At 32.7% G+C, this 19,117-nt stretch overlaps 1 protein-coding gene across 1 annotated transcript in view; it reads right to left on the bottom strand.

Moving 5' to 3' along the window:
• Window positions 1-9,367: 9,367 nt before the first annotated feature.
• LOC143048448 (uncharacterized) overlaps window positions 9,368-19,117 on the bottom strand; it is a 37,402-nt gene continuing 27,652 nt past the window's right edge. The window contains exons 2-3 of the mRNA XM_076222134.1: window positions 16,395-16,563; window positions 9,368-14,114 (exon numbers count right to left, since the gene is read on the bottom strand). Of these exons, the coding sequence (XP_076078249.1) occupies window positions 13,363-14,114; window positions 16,395-16,563 (921 nt within the window). The 3' untranslated portion in view covers window positions 9,368-13,362. The remainder of the gene's footprint in view (window positions 14,115-16,394; window positions 16,564-19,117) is intronic.

The raw sequence follows: 19,117 nt of genomic DNA, 5'->3' as shown, positions 1-19,117 counted from the left end.
CAAATCAAACTATAGCGCTCTTTATGGAATCGCATATATGAACATGGAAAATGAGCCTATGAAAGCAATTGAGCTCTTTAGAAAATTTATCAAGATGGCTCCAGAGTGTGATAAACAATACCCTAATGCTTATTACATGCTCTCATCCTTATATGGTAATAAAGGAAACGTTAAAGAAGCATTACGATACTGCTCTTTGGCAGAAGATGCAGAGAAAAAACGTTTACCATTTCTCAGTCCTGTTGACATTCCACAAAAAGATATGATGCAGCAAATGAAATCCATGATACCGCAAATTGAAAAAATGAAAAGTCAAAAAAAGATCAAGCCTTAGTAAACAATCATAAAGTGAGAGAAATCTAATATACATCGTTAATTGAAATACACTGGATTGTGTTTCTCTGGAGAACTTGTAAAAAGATAAGTGAAGATGTAGATAAGTTTTTTTTGGTCTTCATAAAAACATTCTACGTCATTTTATATCTTGTGGAGAGTTGTGACGTCTCATTGGCAACCATACCACATCTTCTTAAATTGATATAAATGCTCAAAGTGGCCAATTATATTTGCAAAAATAGGGAAATTTAACTGATTATAAAATTGAAACCAGTCGGAACATACAAATACAATTCATTTCTTTATAATGCGATTATATAATTGATGATTATGTATCAACTATAGATTTTTAAAAACTTAATTCACTATCTTCAGAAGTTTATTTTCTTACATTTTCTCTTGTGTGAAAATGCGAGGCAGAGGAAGTCGTGACTGTTGTTTTTCTATTTCTAGCGCAGCAAGGTATATTGATTGAATCTAATCAGAAAAGTTAGAATTGTTAATGAAAAAAGCATCATTAATATATATAAATATGAAATTAAATTATTTGGCTTCTCTGACCTTTAAAATAGAGTGTTGCTTGAAGGTATCTAATCGGTGTTGAATTGTGCATATTAAGATCCAATGGAATTGAACGATGAAAGCCATATTCACAAATAATAGAGAGCTGAGATGAGTCATGCAGATCCAGTATGTGTTATACCAATTATAAATGTAAATTGTCTTATAAATAATTATTATTTTAACATTATCGTAGCATCAAATCTTTCATGATGCTTTTCACAATCTTTAAATGCAGTACACGATCTTTAACGATCCGAAAAATAATTTTTAGTAAATATTTCATTATTTTGAATTTTTTATGGCAAAATCTCTGATTATGCTAACACAAAACAAACTTTGAAAACCATTTTAATAATCATTAAAATGGAATGACATTTTACAAAGTTGTTTACCCATTCGAAAAATGAAAAACTCATGTTTGTTTACATATTTAATGTCATTGAAATTTGGAGAATCAATCTGCCTTTTGTAATTTTGAAAAATGGTGTAGTGAAGATTGTTTTTATCAGATACTGATCAAAATTTTGAACGATTTTAACAGAAAGTTTCATTTTATTTTTGTAAAGTTTTCTATACAATTCATTAAATCAGATTAGCGCAGGTCTTATCGATAAGATTTCAGTCATGGTCATATACCAGTGCTTTCACAATCCAATCGCAATACTTGACCACCGTAAAGTATTCTTTCACGAACTGTTGGTCGATATACCGAATGACAATTTATAAGTAAAGATCATCAAGTTCCAGTGTATTTATGCAGTCCAAACTTTAAGCAAAGAACTTTAAATACTTACAAATCATGTCATTTCTAAAGAACAAGAAATTACGCCTAAGCGGATGATACCATTAGGAACTAACAGCCCCTAACAGTGGTATTTACCAACTGCCGGTTAATGAAATAAACACTTTATAAATTCAGTGCATTTTACCCATTACTGTTTACCTGAGTGTAAAAGGGAACTTTGATGAATAGAACATTTTGAAATTGACTGAGTTCTTTAATTAGATTTTTCTTTGCATTATGTATTCGTGTTTGTGTTCTGTAATGAGTTAATACTTCAGTTTCATTATGTATATCTGTTATATTCATTTGATAAAATTCACTGTTTGCAATAGCATTAATTGTTCTAAATAATTAGGATGTTCTTATCCCAAGCATAAAACCATAGCCGTATTTGACACAACCTTTTTCAACTTTTGATCTTCAGTGCTGTACAACTTTGTACCTTTTTTTCACTTTCGATCTTTTATATCTGGGCGTCACTGGTGAGTCTTGTGTGGACGAGGCGCGTTTTTGCGTATTGAATTTTTAACCTGATGTTTTTTGTTATCCATTAATCATGTGTTTCTTTGTCTATTTATTTGTATTGTAGTCCTGTAATATTATGTTGTCATTTCAATGTTATATTTAACATAGCCATTAAAGTGCGAGGTTTGGCATGCCACAAAACCAGGTTCAACCCACCATTTTTTCCTTTAAAAATGTCCTGTACCAAGTCAGGAATATGGCCATTGTTATATTATTGTTCGTTTCTGTGTGTTACTTTTTAACGTTGCGTTGTTTGTTTTCTCTTCTTTTTGAGTGTAATTTCACATTGCGATTAGACGTGTCACGGTACTTGTCTATCCCAAATTCATGTATTTGGTTTTGATGTTATATTTGTTATTCTCGTGGGATTTAGTCTGATGTTTGGTCCGTTTCTGTGTGTGTTACATTTTAGTGTTGTGTCGTTGTTCTCTTATATTTAATGCGTTTCCCTCGGTTTTAGCTTGTTACCCCGATTTTATAATATTCCTCTTGTTTCCATATATATTAATTACATGTATTGGCACATGACGTGGTAATGGTCAAGTGATTTATAACTATAAAGACGTGTTTTTGTTTACATCAAGCACATGGTGTGTCTTTATGTTCAATTTTATTGGATGGCATATACCCGCAATGCCGGTTGTACGGGTATATGCGCTAATGAGATTCGTGAAAAGCATGATTAAGTATTACTTAAGGGGTTCGTTTGAGAAAATAAAGTTATTCGCAGTTTTCTAAAAGTTAACGTAGCAGCAGTTCTTTAGTGTGGCATGTTTGACTCCGAAAAATGTAAGTCAACAAAAAAACACAAAAGGGCATATACAGTCCTTGGATGTTGAAACTTCCTACTAACACCGTACACCATTACACCATACACCTTTTACCATTTCACCATACACGTTACACCTTTGCACCATACAACTTACACATTACACCATTCCCCATTCTATCTACATAATCCGAAATTACCCATAATGCAATAAAATTTCAAATATTAAGATTATTATTATTGTTTTCGTTTACAATTCGAAAAAAAAAATAATAAAAAAAAAAGTTCGTTTTCAACCAATGAAATGTCGTATACAATCCTTCACACCATTCCCGATCGCACGTTACACAATCACACCATTCTTCAAACACTATTACACCATTCCCCTTACACCATACACCATAACACCATACACCTTACACCATTGCACCATATGCCATAAACAATTACACCATACACGTTTTTTTGGGAAGTTTATACCATCCAAGGACTGTAAACAAAGCACATCAGCAGAAATGAAAGACAAGAATATAAAAATTTATAAAAACACAATAACTCAATAACGAAATGCATAACTATTACCAAAAGGACTGACCAGTAAAAATCACACAAAGACAAACACAATAATACTTAACACGTTTAAAAGATGACAAACCACGTCAGTACCTCAAATCTTTAAGACTATTGTGTATAATTTGTGAAGATGAGACGGACTATTTATCAACAAGGTCTTGATATCGTCGTGTGAACATTTTAGAAAAGTAGACCAGACGTTCTTTGTCATACCCCTAGTATCCAATATGCAGATAAAACTGATATATTGTCCCTATTTTTTTATATTTTTGTGGGGAAAATTGATTATTTCAAAATTAAAATCGTCTCGTTTTTCATAGATTCTGGTACTGTGATGACTCCGTATGTCCAATTCGAGGTATAAGTGAAAATGCGAGGCAGGGGAAGTCGTGACTGTTGTTTTTCTATTTCTAGCGCAGCAAGGTATATTGATTGAATCTAATCAGAAAAGTTAGAATTGTTAATGAAAAAAGCATCATTAATATATATAAATATGAAATTAAATTATTTGGCTTCTCTGACCTTTAAAATAGAGTGTTACTTTAAGGTATCGGTGTTGAATTGTGCATATTAAGATCCAATGGCATTGAACGATGAAAGCCATATTCACCAATAATAGAGAGCTGAGATGAGTCATGCAAATCCAGTATGTGTTATACCAATTATAAATATAAATTGTCTTATAAATAATTATTATTTTAACATTTTCGTAGCATCAAATCTTTCATGATGCTTTTCACAATCTTGAAATGCAGTACACGATCTTTAACGATCCGAAAAATCATTTTTAGTAAATATTTCATTATTTTGATTTTTTTTTTTGCCAAAATCTCTGATTATGCTAACACAAAACAAAATTTGAAAACCATTTTAATAATCATTAAAATGGAATGTCGTTTTACAAAGTTGTTTATCCATTCGAAAAATGAAAAACTCATGTTTGTTTACATATTTAATGTCATTGAAATTTGGAGAATCAATCTGCCTTTTGTAATTTTGTAAAAATGGTGTAGTGAAGATTGTTTTTATCAGATACTGATCAAAATTTTGAACGATTTTAACAGAAAGTTTCATTTTATTTTTGTAAAGTTTTCTATACAATTCATTAAATCAGATTAGCGCAGGTCTTATCGATAAGATTTCAGTCATGGTCCTATACCAGTGCTTTCACAATCCAATCGCAATACTTGACCACCGTAAAGTATTCTTTCACGAACTGTTGGTCGATATACCGAATGACAACCGAAGACCAACATTCATTATTGGCCGGCACTAATCCGGTCCATTATATGATATGGGTTTGAAATTGTTACACGAGTTTCAGCGGATCTACATTATTATTTTCTGCGGTATATGATGTTTTTCAGGTATTTGAAATAAATACATTTTTTTATGAAGTTTTATATAAGAAGATGCCTAATATTTATAACGCTGAATGTTCATTGTTTTATTATGCACAGAATGCGTGAATCGTATTTGGAGATTTCCCAAATCAGATTATTTTTTAGAAATTTAAACAAGGTACCATTTCCGTACAATAACTCGTTGTAGGACAATTAAGTTATATCTTATAGCATTATCATAACTACTTGGATTAAACCAGTTTTAGAGTCAACTCAATATAAACATTGTTTATATAATATTTTGCACTTTTTTACTCGAAAGACCTCCATATTTCCGGCAACATTATTTGGTGCGTGCACCAATTAACTCTCTTCTTCTTTACAGTTATACTAATTATATATTTTCATAGCAAATATCAATCAAATGCTTTTATTTAAAGAGGTACAGGATATACAAGGGAGTTAAAAAGTAATTGATATTTTGAATCACTCACCATAAGATTAATTAGAGAAATGAAGCTTTTCAATGATCAAAATTATTGTTTGTTTGTTAAACTGCTATATATCCAATGACATTGTTTTTCTGTAAACTGTGTGGGTAAAATTTGTCGGAATTTGTATTTTTGTTTTGGTCAAAAAGTAAAATAATTTTTCAAAATTTGGTGAAAATCAAAAAAAAATTAAGGAATTCCTTTTAGTAAAAAGTATCAAACTTTTTTTTACAGTTAGGATTAATGAACTGCAGTCCAACATAAAAAAAGTTAATAAAAGACATCTGATAAAAAATTTATATATATTAGCATATTTATTGGCCTCTAATCTATTTTCCGCGTAGTAATATTTCTCTTATCATACCAAATAAAAACAATAGTAGTATACCGCTGTTCAAAACTCATAAATCCATGGACAAAAACCAAAATCGGGGTAAGAAACTAAAACTGAAGAAAACGCATTAAATGTAAGAGGAGAACAACAACACATCATTAAAATGTAACACATACAGAAACGGACTAAGCATTAGACAAAATCCTATGCGAATAACAAATATAACATCAAAACCAAATACATGAATTTGGGATAGATAAGTACCGTGACACGTCTTATAGTAGTGTGAATTCACACTAAAAAATAACGGAAAACAAACGACACAACGGAAACACAATGTTAAAATGTAACACACACAGAAACGAACTATAATATAACAATGGTCATAGTCCTGACTTGGTACAGGACATGTTTAAAGGTAAAAATGGTGGATTGAACCTGGTTTTGTGGCATGCCAAACCTCCCTCTACCATAACGGAGTATGATATGAGTAAGTGAAACGAAAGGTGTATTAATCTGGTTAATATGTAATCCAATTTGTAACAAAGTTAAGACATTTTTATCTATTATGCCTGTTTTCTTTGTTCACACATCGTTGTCAATATAATGGAATGTTATGCAAATGTCATACAAGTGAGAGGTTAAGCTGGCTTTAAAACCAGGTTGGGTCAACCCTTTCCTACATAAGGATAGGTCCGCGTCAAGTCAGGAATATGACAGTTTGTTTCCGTTTGTTTGATGTTACTTTGCTTTTGATTTGGCCATTTGATAAGGGAATTCCGATTTGAATTTTCAGTCAGTTCGGTATTTTTGTCATTTAACTTTCACCATTGGCTTTTCGTTACATCAATGATAACTTTCAAAAGTAACGAAGGACTACTTGTCCTCTTAAGCAACGTAGATTTGTGATTACCGTCACAATATACAAAACACTGTGAAAAAACCCTTTTTGTCGATTTTGATAACATTTTTAAATGTACAGACAAAATAGCATAAACCGCTGTTAATTGTTCAATTTTGTATATAAATCATTGGTCAATTGTTAAATGGTTTGATTTCTGTGATGACAACTGTGGTCGGAAATACCGGATGCGGGATTTTCCCGACCGCTGTGGTGGATACATATCGGTGGAACGGCTGTTTCTGGATGCAAACAGTCAGCCAGACCTTTCACCAAAGTTATATATCGAGTGCACCAGGTTGAATTTATCTTTCAACAGAAACTTGTTAATGGGGTCACAGCATTCAAAATTACTTTGAAGGGTAAGGCATCAGCTTTTAAAGGTAAAGTTTGTCCATATGTGTCAATTGATCATGTTGTTTTTTAATTATAAAATTAATTCCTACAAAAAATATGTTCGTAATTTTGATGATTTCATTTTTACTATGTCAATCATACTAACCTCTATTTTTGTTTCGTTTCTTCATTTTCATTCTGGAAAAACAGTGGCAATTGTAAATAGTTTTCAAAGGTACTATGCTCATACATTTAATACGCCAGACGCTCGTTTCGTCTACATAAGACTGATCAGGGACAGTCAGATCAAAATAGTTGGAAAGCCAAACAAGTACAAATTTAAGATTATTGAGGACCAAAAATTTCAAAATGTTGGGTAATCTAAGATCCTTAGAATTTATAATAATACACATTTTTGCAAACAGTGAATTCACAAAAATGACCATATATTTGATATTCATGCCAACACCGAAGTCCTGACTACTGGGCTGGATATACCCCCGGGAACGAAACGTCCACCAGCAGTGGCATCGACCCAGTGGTGGTAATACAAGGCTTATAACTCAATGCAGCAGACCTGCGTTTCGTCTGCATAAGACTCATCAGTGTAAATCACACCATTAATTAAAATCAAAAAGTTATTGCACATATTGAAGAACTATGTACAGTTCTTTCCCTTCGACGAAACTTTCATCCACATCTGAAAAGTATATAACTTGCATGGGTTTTTTGTTGAATTTAACTTACTTTGTTTGATAGATTCGTGTAAAATGTTACATTGAAGTAATACTCCGTCTAGTGTATTCAAATTTCAAACAATAAAATGAAGTAAATGTGTAGAGTTATTTAAACATTATAAACATTTACCATTTACCTCACTACTAACTTTGGTTTCGGTATCGGTATCGGTTTCGGTTTCGGCTTTGGTTTCGACTTATGGTGAACATGTCTAGTACTAGTCAAGTAATTCAATCAAGTAACTAGATTAAATTAATTTAAACATATGTATTGAAATAAAATATTACATGAAAACTCACTCATTTCACTGTCATCTGACTATTTATTATCTTTAATAGATAATATATTTTACGAAAAAAAGGTATGACTCGTCTACTTTCATTCGTAGCATCTCCTTAATGATGTGGGATAAATATATTTACTTTTAGCCAATAGTCGGTGAACATCCATGCAGAAAGCAAACATTAGGGAAGACAGTCGTAGGTCATTCCTCTTAGCTTGAATTTGTATTATCAATGTTAACACAATGATAACGTCGCACTTGAAGTGATTTTTGTTTTTGTTATTTTACTCTTTTTTCTCTACGTCTCAACATTCGTCTGTCAGGTCAGGGATTTACACAAGTCGTTGTCAAGGTGTAACGTTACTGTCAATACCAAGTCTGATTTACGAAACGGACGTTGTGCAGTAGGTGCAATACCAAGACAACATATTCGGAACATGCTGCAACCTGTATATGCAAACCATTTCTGTTTACAGCTTTCATCTAGTCAATGTTGGCTTGTCAGACGGCATAAAATAGAATCAAACAAGCGCAGTCATTGTGCAACTCGGTGTTTATTCTCATATTGATTTTTTTCAAGATGTGACGTTCTACGAATATTTGTACAACTATTATCTGCATACGAATTGGCTTCACCTTTTATAGAACAACCGACACCATCATTAATAATATAAATCAGAATATGAAGGAAATGCAAATGTAAACAATAAAACGACAATGTATTGATTAATGCACGTCCGTTATTTTTCAATTAGGTAAACTTTCTTTTCCAGGACATTATGTTTTTATATTGGTTACATTCTCTATGTTTTGTCTCATAGAGACAAAACTTGGGAATTTTACCCGAATGAAAACATAATGTTGCGGTATGAATTTAATTCTGTAGTAGGAAAAAGGTGATTCTAGAGGTACACTGTAGTACAGATTTCAACTTAATGTTTACCTCTAACAAGTTTGGGGGCATATAAATGTTGAAAATATGCCGCTCAGCCCTATGTTTCGATCTTTGAATTACATAGAAGTTAACATCAACTTTCCATTCTAGGATATTTTTTTAAGAGACTTCATTATAAAATTGGTACAGTTTTAGCTTCAAAGGGAGTTCATGCAGTTCCTACAGGAAATTTCATTGTCTGTTTTTTCGAAATGCAACCTATATTTGCAATCTTAGAAATATACATGATATACCTCATTCGTGAATATACATGTATGTATTGTTTTGTCACAGAAACGCCGTTGACTTGACACGAATTATCAAAAACATGATTATATATGAGACGACTCTTCACAAGAGACCAAATGACACAGAAATTAACCACTATAGGTCACCTTACATTCTTCTACAATGAGCAAATTCCATACCGCGTAGTCAGCTATACAAGTCCCCGAAACAAGAAAACTAACGGCATTGTAATGTTTAAAAAAATGAACAAAAAAGAATTTAAAACAGAAAAATAATTAGTTGTCAAACATAAATAATTGATGGTCATGATAAATTAATTGACAAAAATACAACAGTTCTTTTAATTCAATTGCAAATGAAATTCATTTCTTATGTAATGTCCAGCATTTGAACAACAACGATAAGTTTTATTAGAACATGCAAATTAATTAATGATCTCTAAAATCTAAATAGTTAGATACTTCATGAGAAAACAAATGCTTTTTTTTTAATTCTTTCAGTTAAATACAAGTAGATGTGCAACACTGTGGCTTTGTTTTGTTATATATGGTTTACAGTAAATAAAACAACTGTTAAAGTTAAATTTGTAAGCATTAACTGTTTTATATGCATGTTAACAATTACTATCTTCAACAACAACATAAATTATATAACTTCTTTGGATGCATTTCTATTTCATTGAGTTCGTCACCACGTTTGAAATGGAGGCAGGTTGTCTATATGGAAACAAAGGGTTTTTCCATTATTTTTGAATGAAGCCCAACAAAATATTTTTTTCGTGGTAAATTTCTCACCGGCAAGTACTCCACATTCTCTGCAAAGATGATACAGAGTTGGATTAGAAAATTGAATGTCCAGATTAACAGTTTGATCATATACAACTAGTTTTCCGTTTGGGTTGAAAAATTCATATTCCTTTCCAGATTGAATCTTTACTATAAAACGCTTGCAACTTCTTCTGTCTGGGGGTGTTCCTTCCCTTATTCCTTTAACTTTAGAGTTAAAAAATCTTAAGTTAAACATATTCTGCTTATCAATTCTCGGCGGTGCTCCAAAATTATGTGGTTCTATTTCTGACATGGGAACTTCGACTACATATGAAATATTCAAAAGTTTACACATATGTTTATGTCGTAACCAATGTTTTGATTGACAATCCTTTGAACAATATGTTGCTTTTTTACATTTGGAACATGATTTTAAATTTTGTGATACATGGCGGCAAAAATTGCAGGCTTCGATTAAACGTACGACTTCAGTTGGATGTTGTGTTCCTTTATCGTTGTTTCTGAATACATTTGTGCTGGTTATTACGGGTGGTCTTGAATATCCCATAATTTCACCGTTCCCAACAAACCAATCAGACAAATTTGTCTCCATTTTATCACAAACTCTTTCCATTGAATTCACTGTATAAACACCAGGGCCAGTGTGATCTCTTATTGTGTTCCCATCAATTATAACTGAAGCAGTATAGTTGAGGCCTATTCTTATTCCACCATATCTGTTATCAAAAATTTCATTATTAAGAATATAAGCAGAAGATCGCGACTTCACCATCATGCCCCAATAGTGATTTGAAAAAATTCTATTTCCCTTGATTTCGACGAAACAACCGTCACATGATATGCCAGAAAGACCATTTTGTCCTATATCGTTATCAATAAGAACAGCTCTTGAAGCACCAGTTTCATTCATCTTTGCCGATTCATGAGAATGTAATACTCCTCCACACCATATACCTTCTGCTCCATTTCCCTGAATTATGTTTTCTATAATAAAACCATAACCATTAGGTCCAATAACAATACCATGGGTCTGATTTCCTAATATGGTATTTTTGCTTATTCTAACTGCTCCTTCATTTCTAGCTTCGATTCCCATTTGTCTCATATTCTGCACGGTACAGTTTTTGATTTCCATGAGAGAACCTTTTCCTTCTGACAAAACACCACCACCTCCACACCTATCAAGTAAACATGCGTCTAGATACGCAAATCCCCCATTGTATACACCTATTCCAGGGAAACCGATTTGACCAACATGAATAGTTTCAACACCCAACAGACCTTCATGGTAAGCCTGCCTACATTGTACTGGATCGATACATCCTATATTGCCTGTGCATTTTGGAAAAGCATCACATCCTTTTTTCCCATTAGAAAATTTACAGTTGTAAAACGTTGCAATAGAATTATCATGAACCGTAATTTGATTTCCTGAAACAAAATTAACTTTTTCAAAGTGTGTCCTTATCTTGTATTCAGGTTCAGTATTAACTGAATAAGCATCTTTGAGAAAACGAGAAATTTCTAAACCTGGACCTGTGTCAATATCTACGCCATCTTCTAAACCAATGACCTGGATACTTTTTGTTGTAACGAGTGGTTCGTTGAATGTATATCGTCCCTTACGCAACAACAGCGTAGTAAATGGCCTGTCTGTTAACGACATGATGGCTTGCCGTAAACACTCTGGCCTTTCAACTATTTTGCAATTTATTATTGGATAAGATTGTTTCATCTTGTATTTCAGGAGACAAGGTGGATGTTGATAAGATGCAATACAAGCTGAAGCTAATCCCATGGATCCCATGGTGGGAGGAAACGATTCATCTTCAACCAATCCCGAAATTGCATAGGCTTTCCAACAATATCCTTTCCAATTTTCAGGGGCAGTTTCAATACACATATTTGCATCAGAAAAGGCATGAACAAAGTCTCTAATGCGAATATAAGCTAAACTTCTGTTCGAGAATAATCTTTTATCAATATGTTTTGTAGGGCATGACCTCATGCCTTCAGTGTAATATCGTATAGCATCATGATACCTTTTCTCTTTGAATGCTTCATTTCCAAATATTCTATAGGTATCAGCTCTAGATGTGATGACTGTTGTAATGTTACGGATTTCTTTTACAGGTACAACAGATACTAAGCAGTTTAAAATTTTCTCTCTGTCTCTTTGGAGGAGTGGTATCTTCATACTTGTAAGGTCATTGTAACATTTTGTATCAACGTCAACAGTTGTCATTATCCGAATCATTTGTGCCTGGTCTGCAAGAGCTATAGCTTGTCGTTGATGAATGCTGTGATATAACGCTGTTGTCTGTAATATCTTCAAAACTTCCTTGTTAAAGCAAAGTTCTTCCTCTGAAATCTCGTCTTTCTTATGATTGAAAATATACATTTTTATTGAATTTGCATTTGCTGCAAACCTACTCCATTTAACGAGTGTTCTCCTTTCCTCGTCCTTTTCTACGGCATTTTTGTAAAGAACATCCACAGGAGATTGACTAGAGTCTAACGCTTTATTCACCATACGCATAGCGTGTTGAAGAATCAAACAACGCTGTTTGAGGTGCATATTATCTCTAATGACCTCTTGAACTAACCTATGAACCGACAGAGACGTATCATGTACTCGCTGAAACAATGAGAATCTTGTTAAAATTTCAATGACCTGTTTGCATCCCATTTCATCTTCAAGAACTTCAACCAAATTACTATCTTCTACAAGAGGACTTCCTACATTTATAAGTTCTTTTGGAATATCATCTGCAAACAAAAATGACGCCATTTGCATTACGGTTGCAGCAGCCATACCAAGGCCTTCATTTTCCGATTGCCTGGTTATGTAATCAATATTCAATTGCCAAGTTGTCGCTATCGCTTGTCTAGCTCTGCTAATCTTCCTTACAGAGGGTGCTGCTTTCAATAATTTCAAACGTTTCTTTTTGAATTTTTTGACGTACTCACTAAAGGTACATTTAATGCTTTTTATATGTGCAGCTGCTTGTTCTAATGCTAATGGCAATCCCCCAAGCTCTTCTACTGGTGCCATTATTGTATCGTCATCATTAGTGCAGTTTATTCCTGTTCTCCTCTTTAGAAAGTCTAACCCTTCTTCTATTTCAAATACATTTAGAGTAATGCAATCCTCTTTATTAACAACCATGGATTCTTCAACTTCATTTGGTTCACGTCGGCTAGTAATTATAATATGTCCAAAAGTTTTCCGTTTCCAAGTTCCTAACAATAATTCTTTCGTATTGTCAGAAAGATATTCCTCGTCTATATTATCCACTACTAAAAGCCATCTTTCATTCAAATTAGAAAACCATTTGAGGGTTTTTTTAAACGTTTCCCTGAAGTCTTTTCCAGTCGAAACAACATCAAGGGCTAATGTTGTAAGGGAATCTTCTAATGTATCTCTTGTGTCTCTGCTGACATCCAAAACACACCGGCTGGATAGAATTCTTGCGATCGCCAAGCAAACTCGATTGCAAGCGTTGTCTTACCGCAACCACCTAGTCCGCATATGACTAAAGTATGGTTTGCATTATTTTTACCTATAAAACTGTCTTTAAGTTTACATAACTCCTTTTCCCTAGCAACAAATGTTTCTGGTCGATTTGGTGGATAAAAAAGCGTTTTTCCGACAGGCTTAGACATCGGCAAATAATTTCTGAAATCTTTAATGTCAACCTTTATTTCGGTTATATCAGTTTTGATGTCAGATATATCTTCCTTCATTATTTTATTTTCGTTTTCAAGCTTACTCACGTTTTTTGTCGTAGATTCATTCCTTTTTTTCAATATGTCGACATTTTCATCAATTGCAGCCATTATGGAAACATTTTCTTCTATCTTCATTCTATTTTCTGTTTGAACGTTTTCAATGACTAATGATCTATCATATAAAACACTAACATCTTTATTTATGTTACAAATATCTGTTTGTTGTTCATTTTGTTTCCATTCAATACTGATATAACGACTACAAGATAACATTATTTCGCCATTTATTTTGAACATAGCATCATTCACATGTGCAAATATCGAGTCCATACCCGATTTCATTTTTAACGCATAATCAGCCAATGCACGTGTTTGTTGTCGGATTTCTTTTACAACTTGCTGATTGACTCCATAGCCTTGCAGAAACATAAATCCTAAGGAAAAAACATAGATATCTTATATATTTCTAAAATGTTTATGTCGAAATATTTAAATGATTATTTTATATGATATATCAATATAAAAGAGTCAACAAACGACAGAATTCCTGATTTAAAAAATGAATATATATAATATATATGTTGTGTACAAGTTATCATTTTGTACAAATTATAATTTGTACAAAAATATTGTACAAATTATAATTTGTATTTTGCCTTTGTACAAATTATAATTTGTACAAAAAGTGCCTGTACAAATTACAATTTGTACAAAATTTGACCAAAATTCACTTATAACTTGTACAACAGTTTTAAATATGAATTTTGGTGAAAAATGCATTGATTCACAGGATAGAAATGTAATTTACTGACCACACATTAAACCTTATTAACAAAATACACCGTTTTCACACAACTACAAAAGGCAGTTTGATTTTAGGAAAAGTATCATTCAACAGTATTGCAAAATTAGTTCTTGTCACTATTTGGATTTTTTTTTTAAATTCAGAAACTTTGCAAAAACGTTTATATATTTGTAAAATTTGATATCATGGATCGTGAAAGATCGTGAAAAGGATCTCGAAAGATTTGTTGCCACTTATTCGTTATTTCAAAAAGTCCAAGGAAACAATCAAAGATTTCTTTAAACAAGTGATGATTTATATTTGTAATTGGTACATCAAAAGATTGGATTTACATGACTTATTCCACTTCAATTTTGTTTGTGAAAAGATAAATGGTTCAATGCCATTGGGTCTGATGATTTTATAATACAACATCAACTAGTTTTCTTATAAAAATTAAAGTTTAATCTCGCTTTCTGTCTGGGATATTTGTTTGTCTAAACGCCTAACTGAGGCAGTGAAATACACATTTTTATTCACAGCAACGGTTCATGAGCTTCAACGCTTGTTATGTGAAGCAGTTAATATTTGCCTGTAAAACAGGTCGTCATCGATTTGAGAGTCAAAAAAGGTTGTGCAATACCCGATTCAATAAATCACTACATCACCTGCTTAAACGAATGATAAATAACTACTTTTGCATTTTGTAACTTAGATGTACTGTGAGGTCTTTTATAGCAATTCAATAATGTGTATCAATGCTTTTTTCACAAAAATCCATATGATAAATTATTGTACAAGTTATAAGAGATTTTTTGCCCGTTTGTATACAAATTATAATGTGTACAATATTTTTGTACAAATTATAATTTGTACAAAATGATAACTTGTACACAACATATATATAGCATGCGAGATATGCCTGTTCTGGGGGATTTTTTTGTCTACGTAGAAACGCTGAATTTTAAAGGGACCTTCCAAATTCAACTTTCCTTAGAGTTTGTCATTTTTGCTATTTTACTTTTGAATATTTCAGAAGGAACACAAATGGTACATTGAGATAAAACATTGTGGAACATAACCACCGGATCAAGTTTCCTTCGAAGCAAATAACCAATGATAGCAGAAAATTCCTATTCTAATCCTCGCGCAATACATATGTTTTCGCCGCTATTCTCAGTACAATTTATCCGATTTATTTACGTGAATTTCTCTAATTCTTCGTCAATTTATCCCTTTCTGCACCCATTGTATAACAAAATTTAATCAAGGTTCGTTTGATCTCAGTTCTTCATTGGTTAAAATCAGATTATGACGTAGAATTTTCTTGTTTTCCTCTGAATTTTCTATTGTGCCGGCATGAAAAAAGGCGTCCATGCCTGATGACGTCACATAGAAAGAACACATCTATTTGCAGATCAGTCGCAAAGAAGGAATACATTTGCCTGCGCATTGATTAAAAATCATTGAAATGTAATTTGCGATTTATCTACACTTTGGACAACCAGTTAATCTTACTCAGAAATCTAAATTGTAAGGATGGATATGTGCTGTACAAGACGTTACAATTCTAGTTGTTTTTATATTAAACAAAATCTTTTTAAGTTATTATCAATGTTATTTCAATTGATTAATTAGCATGAGGAAAGTCTATTTGAAGATGTCCGTGATAAGTATGATGGCCGTTATAATTATAACTGATTTCTAGTCACCTATCAGTGACACCAAACAGATATACAAATGAAATTGAGTGTATGGTATCGGACGAATAACTAGACACTTTATTGATGAGTTTATCCTGAAATACTTGTCTATAGAGGTACTGGTCTTAAATAAGCGAACCAGTTAAACCCCGCCCAGCCAAGCGAAATAAATGAAGTAATAGTTGAAATGAAAGAACTAAAACTTATATTTTTTTCAAATACGTTACCATTTGTTTCCCATTTTGTCAATTCTGCCAGTACGCTAGATTCGTCTATTATATTCAGCTGAAGGCATCTAACCAGTTGATGCAACAATTGGAATGCTGTTTGATATTTAAGAGAGTCCCATTCACTAAAATTACAATGTGCCCATGGGTTACGCACGTCCAAACGTACCTTGAAAAGAAGTTGAATCTATTATGTAAAAACTAAAGCTAATCAGTTTGAGTTCATGATCATCATTAATTGTATTTGACATCCATGGTAATGGTAAACACAGTTTTTTTTCTCTTACATTTGTACGACTTTGCCCCCAGCAGAGCTATAGAAAAACAGTACATTAACAGGTGCCACACGGACTCTGTTTAGATGATACACGGACTCTTTGTAGTTGTCACACGGACACTTTTTATGACTAGAATCACTCGTGCATGAACAGTGAGTTCATGGGCACTTTATATTTCAATTAGATTTGAATATATCGGTTCACCGACATATTTTCTGTCCTTTTTAAAATAAAATATGAACGTTAGCATCAATATATATTTTTTTTAAATCCAGTAAAATACTATTCATAACAGTACACAAAGGGATTAGCAATTTAACTTTAAAAAAAAGGGGGGGGGCTCCTAAAAAAGATATTTTGATCATAGAAAAAACTTACTGTGGTCAAGCAGATTACAAATTAATGTTCTGCATGATTTCTGATTTTCCGAATACCGTATGTATAACAGTGCTAATTTCAAAAACAATACATATATTTGAGTGATGGCGTTTAAAAACTAAATAATGTTCATACTCAGAAAAGAACATAACGCCTCCCTTTATGAAGCAAAATAATCGGTCAATAAATGCATTTTCTTCAATATATAAACATGAATAGTATTATATTTCAATAAAAAAAAGACAGGAAATTTGTGAATAAAAATCAAATCTTATCAAACGATAAAATCCCTATCAACTCACCAATACACGATTGATCCTATAAATAAAAAGTGTCCGTGTAATGCATGTCCGAATAGTGATAAATTTTGGACGGTAAGCTGCGATTGAATCATATAGTAAATAACTCATCATAGATACCAGGATTAAAATTTTATATGTACGCCAGACGCGCGTTTCGTCTACAAAAGACTCATAAGTGACGCTCGAATCAAAAAAATGTTTAAAAGGCCAAATAGATTAAGAAGTTGTACGTCTTTACTCCCGTTCTACACTTGCAGAGACGAGCATGACTTAAAAAAACAATCAAAGTATATGCCTAAATATATCTAATAACAAGACAAAATCCATTTTTTCAAAACATTTCATTTACTAATGAAGTCGGAAATCCGTTCTTTTGATGCATTTATATTGTTATTGAATTTATTTAGAAGTTGAATTCATATACATCAGGGGCGGATCCAACCATATTAAAAAAAGGGGGTTTCGTACCTAGGACAAAAAGGGGGGCAACTATATGCCCCCATTCAAATGCATTGATCGTCCCAAAAAAAGGGGGTCCAACCCCTGGAATCTCTCTACGCATTCCGCCACTGAATATTACTCATGTATTTGGGCAGAAAACGTACGATTTTTACGAATTTTGTTTAAAAGGGATGGTATGGCATACCACATTTTTTCATCAAAATAAAGATCAAGCCTGTTTATTAAACATCAATTTATCCCCCACCACCACCCATCCCTCCTTTCCGTTCCCCCATCAATTTCGAACGTTAGCTTACTCTCCACTGAAATCTGTCTTTAATATATTACTGTTTATGAAGTTGCATTTTTAAAGTCTCAAATGTGTACAACATACATCTTTTAGTGGAGTTTGTTATGGCACCCTCAACGGAGTTGGGGTGACATATTGTTATTGTTCGTTTCTTTTTTTCTTATTATTAGGTCTTTCCACTTTTCTGTGGAAAGACCTATTGTTTTTCTTCTGATTATTAGGTCTTTCCACTTTTCTGTGGAAAGACCTATTGTTTTTCTTCTGATTATTAGGTCTTTCCACCTTTCGTGTGGAAAGACCTATTGATTTTGTTCTGATTATTTTTTTTTTCTTCCGCCTAATTTTTTTCTTGCGGTGTAAGATGTCGCTTAGTTTTTTTGTATATGAGATCATACAGTCTATACGCTTTTGAAACTCACCCTGTTTAACCAAACACTTTTCTTTGTAAGAGTTATCTCCCCAAACACTGTTTTTCTTGTTATCAGATCTCCTCCGCAACCGCAAAAGAAAGCGACAAATTTATTTTTCCAAATTGCTCGTTATATCCTCAGGATGTTACGTTTTATTTTTACCGAAGCTTTACGAAGACTCCATATGAGAGTAATTTCCCCTTTTGTATTGAAATAAGTGAAATAAATTTGTAACTGGAAAACCATAAGTGATAGAGGCCTAGGGTCTTTTGATTTGAGGCCCTTGCTCAAAAAGTATGAAAATGAGGTCAAGGTCAAAGGTCAAGGTCATGTTCAAATTTTTGATTTTGGCTTGTTATCTCTTATTTTCAGAAATCATACAAGATATCGACAAAATATTTTCACACAATTGTTAGTTGCGACATGTCGTAACATGTAAATACGTAAAAGGGTACGTAACATTTAATGCGAGTTTTGCCCCCTTTTATATCTAATATTAGTTGTATGGTAATATAACTCATTAACAATATAAAGTAGAGGCGTAGAGTCTTTTGATTTGAGGTCCTTGGTTGATTACCTTGAAATTGAGCTGAAGGTCATAGGT

Source organism: Mytilus galloprovincialis, chromosome 10, assembly GCF_965363235.1.
Source record: "Mytilus galloprovincialis chromosome 10, xbMytGall1.hap1.1, whole genome shotgun sequence".
Lineage (NCBI taxonomy): Eukaryota > Metazoa > Mollusca > Bivalvia > Mytilida > Mytilidae > Mytilus > Mytilus galloprovincialis.
Note: the sequence above shows the minus strand (reverse complement) of the source record. Positions and strands in the feature narration are given on the sequence as shown.